This window comes from Mizuhopecten yessoensis, unplaced genomic scaffold, assembly GCF_002113885.1.
Source record: "Mizuhopecten yessoensis strain PY_sf001 unplaced genomic scaffold, ASM211388v2 scaffold10819, whole genome shotgun sequence".
NCBI lineage: Eukaryota > Metazoa > Mollusca > Bivalvia > Pectinida > Pectinidae > Mizuhopecten > Mizuhopecten yessoensis.
In genome coordinates this window covers 168,994-178,707 of record NW_018408737.1, presented here as the reverse complement: position 1 = coordinate 178,707, position 9,714 = coordinate 168,994, and the positions used below count along the sequence as shown (strand labels likewise).

At 36.4% G+C, this 9,714-nt stretch overlaps 1 protein-coding gene across 1 annotated transcript in view; it reads right to left on the bottom strand.

Annotated features, from left to right (window-relative positions):
• LOC110462650 (protein virilizer homolog) overlaps positions 1-9,714 on the bottom strand; it is a 49,814-nt gene that overhangs the window by 30,699 nt on the left and 9,401 nt on the right. The window contains exons 2-10 of the mRNA XM_021516713.1: positions 7,067-7,247; positions 5,923-6,017; positions 5,422-5,605; positions 4,376-4,493; positions 3,648-3,797; positions 3,258-3,401; positions 2,446-2,649; positions 2,052-2,137; positions 575-721 (exon numbers count right to left, since the gene is read on the bottom strand). Coding sequence (XP_021372388.1) covers positions 575-721; positions 2,052-2,137; positions 2,446-2,649; positions 3,258-3,401; positions 3,648-3,797; positions 4,376-4,493; positions 5,422-5,605; positions 5,923-6,017; positions 7,067-7,247 — 1,309 coding nt within the window. The remainder of the gene's footprint in view (positions 1-574; positions 722-2,051; positions 2,138-2,445; positions 2,650-3,257; positions 3,402-3,647; positions 3,798-4,375; positions 4,494-5,421; positions 5,606-5,922; positions 6,018-7,066; positions 7,248-9,714) is intronic.

Here is a 9,714-nt window from a genome sequence, read left to right as displayed (position 1 = left end):
TTTTTGTTGACCTTTGTCCATGGAAGGTCCCTGCAAAATTTCATTGAAATTGGTTCAGGGGTTTTGGAGAAGAAGTCAAAAATGTAAATTGTTTACGGACGCACGACGGACGACGACGGACGACGACGGACAAAAGGCGATCGCAATAGGTCACTTGAGACTTTGTCTCAGGTGACCTAAAAACCTATGAGCACATTTTTGGCCAATCACAGCAAAGCGGAAATGATTATTATATGAAAACAAGCCATTTGGATTAATATGTCTCACCTATGCCCCGCTTTGACCATCAATGCACATATCAGAGAAACTAACTTAAATGCAAAAACTTAATGTTGATGGAGATGCTGACAAAGTCAATGGACCATGAAAGGTAGGCTGCATCCAGCATTTGATGCATGGATAGAGATGCACTACCTCATATGCATCTATGGTCCAAGTTAGGTTGGTTTAGCACTTATACTTTCAGGGATACTAACTAACTAACGCAAAACCTTGATGTCGACGCCGTTGCCAGAAAAGCAACACCTAAGTCTGGCTTCCACTTCGTGGAGGCGAGACAAAAACTAATACATACCTCCACTCCTCTGGCCTGAATTAGACTGGCTAGCATAGCTCGGACCATGTTCATCGTAGGTATTATGACGGATATGTGGTAGTAGATTTGGTCAGAACTAGGCACAAAACCCTGTTGCCATGGCCGCAGCAGAAACTCACAGGTTTTCTAAAATTGGAAATAATTCTATATAATAAAACTTTAAACATACTTTTAGCTTTTATTAATTAAAATGTTATGTCCATTCAGACATGTATATTAATAACACAAATTTAAACATTCATAAAAAAATATCCATGACATAAATTTCAATCAGAGTCTGTGATAGAGGCTTTCTCACTTAATTTGGTTTTACTGGATTGTCTGGCTTTCCCTCCAAAAACACATTCAGCAAATCAATTACAAAATGCTTCTGAAAGCTAACGAGAGAGTCAAATGACATCATTGAATTATACTCATATTGTCCATTCGAAACTGAACCAACTTTAGTTTAAATAGAACTTCCACTATCAAGTTATTAGGAAGTGTTCACTTGTGCATGTCACTACGAAGTTCACTAATTTTAAATCTTTAACATAAACTTTGGTGAATTTTCATTTTTTACTGATAAAATATTGTTTTTTGAGAAATACAAGTAACTGAAACTATTTCTATTTCTAATTTCTACTTTGAAAATCGAGTGGTTCAAGCAGGTGAGAGAATGGCTAGTGAAGTGGATTGAAAGAATCTGTTTGTTATTCATTTTTATAAAGCACTCATATATAAGTATAACTTTGACTTGCTCCCTTCATCCACACCAATAAGCTACAGGACAATTAGTATGATTCCAACTACTAATAGGTTTAAACACGTATAACCTATGTTGTCTTAATACTCCTGTAATTCTCTTGGCATTGATAAAGCCTATAAATGTCACTAATACTTGTATTTATATTTTGACTCGGAGCATCAATACAAAAGTCTCGTATAGAGTCTGTATTCTTCACCTGGAAACTTGAATATAAGCTGGAAGAAATGCAGGACAAAAAATTCAGTTCAAAAAAAATTAAAAGCTGGCCCTTCATCCCAACAAGCTACAAACCAAAAACGATTACTCTAGACCTTATGGTTTGCTTGAAGAAGATTTTCGAAGATTTTAAAACAACCGTCTCCTTGGACCTACAAATTAAACAAATCTTACGAAACAGAGTCAATAGCCTGTAACCCAGGTAATCTACGACCATTATATAATTACTCTGGACGTACGTATGAGGACAGACGCTGTACCATCACATATTTTTAAAGACACCTCATACAGAGTAAGCTAACGGGGATTCTGAAATTCAAATCCAGTAAGTTTTTGTTTTTTTAATAAATAAAAACTGCCTTCTTGTAGTTATTTAAACAAAAATATCATGTCATCATAAAAATGATCATGTCAAAAAATAGACCACGACATTTACAGTGCTATGTTTAGCATTTCTACTTGGCTTGTTTGTGGCTATGACAGATGTTTTACCTGTATAATGTTGATAAATATGTGGAGACAGTCCCCACTGTACATCTCCAACAGGCTGTATTTGTACTTCATTTCCATTGGCTCATCTGAATGGAACAGAAAAAAAAGTCAGAAAAAACTGGGGTTTTTTTTACAATAGGAGTGAACAGAACATAGATAACAGATTTTAAAATGAAGAAGAAAAGATATATAACCTATTGTCATCTCATCAAGAAAGTTTCCAATTCATAGTTACATTAATAGGCAATGGTATGGGTATCTTTAAGACTATATTTATTTTAAATACCACACATAGTCGGATGTGTGGCCCACCACATCTTACACATAAAGTGTCCAGAAACATTTCACAAGACTCATCTCTATAAGAATCCATCCACTCTGACTGATGACTAACCATGGGGGTAGTTGCGCTCTGGGGCGATGCTCATGTGCCGTAGTATTCGTACCACTGTCACCAAGGGACGTGGGATTTTCTGGAGGTTGTCTGCGTGGAGGCGGAGCTGTATTATGGCTGATGCTACTCCTTCGTGATTATAACTTGTAATGCTCTTCAGTGGTGACAGCCATTCGTTCAGGTCCAACAGTTTACTGCTGTAGTCTGTGATAAACAAATCAGTTCCATGATCCAACCAGGACATCTCCTCATACACAATTATTTTTTATATTCATTTCTAAACGTTTGAGTGTTAATTTTTTCATTTGTGTCACAAACCACATTTTGAATACCAGGTACCAGAAAAGTATTTATTTTTGTTTTCAGTTAAGAAATCAACAATAAATGGCTTTTGAATTTTCACGTAAAAATAAAAAACTATTTGTTTTTAAGTAATTATTGACAATGGTTTTGTCATTTTTGTTCTTGTTAACGGCTATTTACAGTCTGGTGTATGATAGTTACATCACATTATTATTACAATAATCATACATAAATAAATACATAAACGCATTACATACACATGAACTACATAAAAACATGGGACATCAATTTCACATATCAAAGTTCTGAAGTATAATAGCAATACACAAGCAAATTTAATTCACCTTCTGTATAAAATATGAAACATGTGTTTGTATGGTTTCTCACAGTATTTATATCAAGATTTTACTTCACTTCTACTTTCATGCATTCAAGAATTTACACATTCAAAGATGTTCATGAAATGTAATGTAACAAAAATGTCGGTTGATACTGAATTTCACACTCACCCTTGTCTGCGATATCCAAGAGGCGCTGTCCAAACTGTTGGTAAATGTAACAGTTACTAGACTGTCGGGTCAGTAACAACAGTAAGTTGAGTGTGTACCCAGCACAGATAGACTTCTTAAGGCGTGCATCTCTTTCCTCGACCCCTACACAAATATACCCACACACAGTAATAAACAGGAGATGCCAGACACTGTCCACATACCCACTGCCTTTGGTATCCGTTTTTGGACTTCCCAAAGGTGGTCTCTTAATACAGGTTTGACTGTATTGAACCTTTTGAAAAATGTTTTTTTTTTCTTTTCTTTTACTTTTTTTCCAGTTCATAACACTGAATCTATTGTGTTATTAATTTCTTTTTCATCATATTAACCTGTAACTTTTAGGCTTACCTGTGTGCTCCACAAAGGGAAGAATGGCGGTCAAGTTATCGTCCTGACCAAGGACATGAACAACTGCCTCTCGTCCCACCGGGGTAAAGGTCATTGTGTACAGATTGTGGAGTGCCTCGATAGACACCACCTCATCCATCTCCTTGTCCTCTGTATCAGATTAATGTGTTATTGTTATTCATTTTCTCCACAATACATGTAAATCCAAGTGTGATTAATGCTTGAATTTTATTTTCACCATTTCAGTCATATCTGTTAAAAATAAATGCTTAAATCATTCTTTTATCTGTTTGCAGTAATGGTTTACCTTTGTCAGATAAATAATTTCAACAATTAATTTCTTCATCACTCTCACATGAAATGGAAATTAATTCAAGATTCATCACATTACAAACACTGCAAGAAAATATTTGCAAAAGAATCATTACATTTTATAATAAATGTCATCCTGACCATGATCAACTCTATGTTCAGATGACCTTTCATAATACTTTATTATTGTGTGGCATACATCTGACTGACCAATGATTACCACAACTGGACAATATTAAACCTGATGAGAGTTACAAAGGTCAAACTTGCTGCTGGTGACCATGACTGGACAATACTGATGTTTATATAGTGTTACAAATGTCAGATTGACCATTGGTGACCAGGAATAGTGAACACTGACCTTAATGGTGTTATACAGGTCAAACTGACCACAGATGAGAAAGACTTTTACTGACCTTTACTCTGGTACTGAAGGAGCTGGTCAATAAACTGAAGAGCGAGCAGGTCATGGAATACCTCTAGTCCTAGTCTGTGTAGTGGGTTATCGTCCACCGGTTCATCCCTGCTGTATTCCTGGCATATACAACAGAATCTTATTACAGTACAGACTTCATTAATATTGACAAATAGAACATTCAATATGATATATTCTGATGTGACTTTTCTTATTATTGAAATCATATCATAAGGCTTTAGCAAGTTTTTTTTTGACAGAATACAAAGATAAGAATGAATATTCAACTCCCTAAAATTTGTGTGACAGTATGTTTCTTGTTTTCTTGACTTTCAATATCTCCTTTAATTTTAATAGATATAAAATGACTTGGAAAAAATAACGTACTTAACGTGGTATTTAACGTACTTAACGTGGTATTTAACGTACTTAACGTGGTACTTACTGTGGTACTTAACGTGGTATTTAACGTGGTACTTAACGTGGTATTTAACGTGGTACTTAACAGGGTATTTAACGTGATACTTAACAACAACTTTTTTTCTCTCACTGTTTTTGGAATGGGGTTTGTGGCTTTAGGATTGGGAAAATTGTGCTGGAGTAAACCAAATTGGGAATTTCCACATTATATTGAAATTGACTTTTTTAGTCACAGTATCATTCAAAGGAATAAGATATTGCAACTAATCTGAACACAAGATGAAAAAAAAACAACTAAAATTTAATTGGGGATTTTCGAAGGTATTTAAAAAAACCCATAAAAAACACTATTTTCCATACTGATCGGGGCTGAAATTTAGACCCCTCCCCCGCCCCCAATAAAAGCCCTGTACAAGTATATGCAAGTACCCACATACAATTGTATTGAACTTAAATATGGCTTAACAAATGGTTCTGATATTAAGGGCCGTCCCATATATGAATATACGAGGCAATATATGGTTTGTTGGCCAATGTGATATTAACAGAAACATGATATTGATAGAAACATGATAGTAACAGACATGTGATATTTAGCAATATGACATTTAATGAAACTTAACTTACATTGTCTTGTGTGGCAGCTGAGCGTATGATACCATTGATGACGTCTGGTCGACACGACAGAAACTGCAGGCCATGTTGTGTTTTGACCAGAGTCTTCAGGAGCTTGTTTATCACAGGAAATAATTGGTGGTGCCCAGCCGTGGAGGGAACAGACAACAATACAAAAAGGGCTTCCATCAGACCACTTAAAATAAAACAAGAACACAATCATGTTACACTTTCATGCAAATTTACAAAGTTAAATCACTGTAAATTGTGTTATACATTACTTAATTGTGAATATAAAGCACGAGTGATTTTCCGCTCCAATAGGCAGTTTTGACTGTCAGAGTCAATGGCCCTACGCTAAAGCATTAAAATGCATCTCTCCAAATCTTAGCAAAGTAAACTCAATTTAAATGTGAAATAAATACACATAAACTTGTAGGAGAGTGAACAGTATGTCATAATTCTTCAAGGTTTCTTGCAGGTTAAAAGTCATGTTTTCAGTCTTATAATTACCTGGCCGCGGCAAAGTGATACAAGTTGGGATATGGGTCATTTGGTTTGGTTTTTATTTCGAATGTGTTCCCCGGAAGGGTACGTCCTGGCTGGCCCTGAAGCAGAACATTTCTATACATGTACAAGTAAACAGAAAGTGGGTGGAGGTCTCACAAAGTCACACCCAAATTATAATGTTGCCACTGATGTACACAACAGACATTGTGTTGCTATTTACTCATTCACCCTTGAAATTTCATAATGAACCTTTGAATTGGAAGAGTTAAAACGTGTCTTCAGGGGTGAATTTGTTAACCATATACATCATAAATAATAATATTGGCATCATGTAATCATAGCTGTTGTGTACAGGTAAAATTCTAACCATACCTGTAACCAGCATTTAAATTATTTTTACATTTGACCTCAAGGTCAGATTATCCTAATTTTGCTGTATCATTACTCAACCTTTGAAAATCAGTCCTATATAATGTTGAGATTCAAATCTCCCGCCAAAAATGAATCAGGTACATGTAGTTTATCAAATCTAAAAAAAAAATCACTTAGAAACAAGTAACATCCTATTTTTTCTGCATCATTTTACAAGTGAATATCAAAATTCAATTTTATACAAAATATCTTAAAGTATATCAAATCATCACATGTCAGTATGAAAATCACAAACTATATTTCATTTATTATACAGCCAGTGTATTAAGGAACTCTGTGCCACAAAACGTTAAAGAATTCTACTCTAGGGTTTGGTACATACTGTAACCTGTGACCTCCCCCTTAATTTTATTTTAGATATTACTGCAGCTTGACTTTGCCGAGGCACTATGGTTGACAAGCTAGAACAGCTGGTTGGAGTGACAGTATAATGATCAGGTTCAGGGTTTAAATCAAGAACTAGCTCAGTTACATTGATTTTTTTGGAGTATTTCAAGAACATTTTTTTTTATTAAAGTTCCACATGCTATCCATTTCTATTCAGAAATGATTAAACATAGTTATAGTCATGCCGGAAAACAGTTTCCAATGCATAGTGCAAGTTTTTGTCTGTGGTACAAGGATCCTTAAAATGATTGTCAGAATATGGAAAGTGGACAGGAGAAAAATGAACCTATAATTGTAGATGATAGTGTCAGAGAAAAACTCAACTTACAATCATGCTGGGAGCAATGGACAAGACCTTATTGACCTCTTCCAGACCACTGACCAGTGTGTCAATTTCTGTGTCCGTCACTGTATTGGTTATCATCAAACTCTCAAGGTCAAGGTCAGAACTTTCGCCATCTTTCTTCTGACCAGTTTCCTCCTCTAGTGCTGACAAACGCTCAACAATACTGCAAAACGAAGGAAGATCATTCATGTTTCCAGATTTTCTTCAACAGTATTTATAGTTTTGGAATAACAGACATATGTTTTCTGATGTTTCTTGTTTAAACTGACAGTAAAACGATATTGAGATGGCCTTTCACTAGGGAATAGTTTTGGGGAAGTTTCCTCGCAAAGGGGGTAGAAATTACCTTATTTTCGATGAAACTTCCCCTTTCCCGGTAGGACTTCCCTATTCCGGTAGGATTTCCCCATGCCCGGTAGGACTTCCCCTTTTCTGTGAAATTTCCCCTTGGTCCGCTGAAACTTCCCCTTTCTGCTGAAACTTCCCGTTTCCGCTGAAACTTCCCCTTTTCGCTGAAACTTCCCCCCAGGCACAACGGTCACCTTTACCTGTACACCGATCGACTGACCGACCATGCCTGACAGCTGTAGCGACAGTGAGCGCCTGTCAGTCTATTAATAGATCTGGTGAGAAAGACCGGTTTACCTGTGACGATACCTTACCGTTTTTCAAGCCAGTCAGTTAAAAACAATGCTCCGAATTTTGTGTATTTATAATGACATGTCAGACATCGATGTGTTTCGATGATTACTAGATATAAATATATTATATTCCAGTGCGATAAACCAACATTGAAAACTGATTGTTCGTTTTTAGTTTATTGTTTGCGATTTTGTTTTAAACAGCCGAGTACGGAATTTTTTGCTGGGGCTATACCTTGCCGTTGTTCAAGCCAGTCAGTTGAAAACAATGCTCCGACTTTTGTGTAGTTATAATGACATATCAGACATCGATGTCGTTTATTATTTGCGATTCTTGTGTAAACAGCTGAGTACGGAATGTTTTGCTGTGACTATACCTTACCGTTGTTCAAGCCGGTCTGTTAAAAACATTGCTCCGACTTTTGCATATTTATAATGACATATCAGACATCGCTGTGTTTCGATGATTAATATATATAACTATATCATATTTACGTGCGATTAACCAACATTGAAAAGGGTTTGTTCTTATGTCGTTTATTATTTGCGATTCTTCTGTAAACAGCCGTGTACGGATTATTTGCTGTGACGATACCTTACCGTTGTTCAAGCCAGTCAGTTGAAAACAATGCTCCGACTTTTGTGTAGTTATAATGACATATCAGACATCGCTGTGTTTCGATGATTAATATATATAACTATATCATATTTACGTGCGATTAACCAACATTGAAAAGTGTTTGTTCTTATGTCGTTTATTATTTGCGATTCTTGTGTAAACAGCTGAGTACGGAATGTTTTGCTGTGACTATCCCTTACCGTTGTTCAAGCCAGTCAGTTGAAAACAATGCTCCGACTTTTGTGTAGTTATAATGACATATCAGACATCGCTGTGTTTCGATGATTACTATATATAAATATATCATATTTAAGTACGATTAACCAACATTGAAAACCGATTGTTCGTTTCTAGTTTATTGTTTGCGATTCTGGTGTAAACAGCGGAGTATGGAATGTTTTGCTGTGGCTATACCTTACAGTTGTTCAAGCCAGTCAGTTAAGAACAATGCTCCGACTTTTGTGTATTTATAATGACATGTCAGACATCGATGTGTTTCGATGAAGACTAGATATAAATATATTATATTTAAGTGCGATTAACCAACATTGAAAACCGATTGTTCGTTTCTAGTTTATTGTTTGCGATTCTTGTGTAAACAGCTGAGTACGGAATGTTTTGCTGTGACTATCCCTTACCGTTGTTCAAGCCAGTCTGTTAAAAACAATGCTCCGACTTTTGTGTAGTTATAATGACATATCAGACATCGATGTGGGTAGAAATTACCCTATTTTCGATGAAAGTTCCCCTTTCCCGGTAGGACTTCCCTATTCCGGTAGGATTTCCCCATGCCCGGTAGGACTTCCCCTTTTCTGTGAAATTTCCCCTTGGTCCGCTGAAACTTCCCCTTTCCGTTGAAACTTCCCCTTTCCGCTGAAACTTGCCCTTTCCGTTGAAACTTCCCCTTTCCGCTGAAACTTCCCCTTTTCGCTGAAACTTCCCCCCAGGCACAACGGTCACCTTTACCTGTACACCGATCGACTGACCGACCATGCCTGACAGCTGTAGCGACAGTGAGCGCCTGTCAGTCTATTAATAGATCTGGTGAGAAAGACCGGTTTACCTGTGACGATACCTTACCGTTTTTCAAGCCGGTCTGTTAAAAACAATGCTCCGACTTTTGTGTAGTTATAATGACATATCAGACATCGATGTGTTTCGATGAAGACTAGATATAAATATATTATATTTCAGTGCGATAAACCAACATTGAAAACCGATTGTTCGTTTTTAGTTTATTGTTTGCGATTCTGGTGTAAACAGCCGAGTACGGAATGTTTTGCTGTGGCTATACCTTACCGTTGTTCAAGCCAGTCAGTTAAAAACAATGCTCCGACTTTTGTGTATTTATAATGACATATCAGACATCG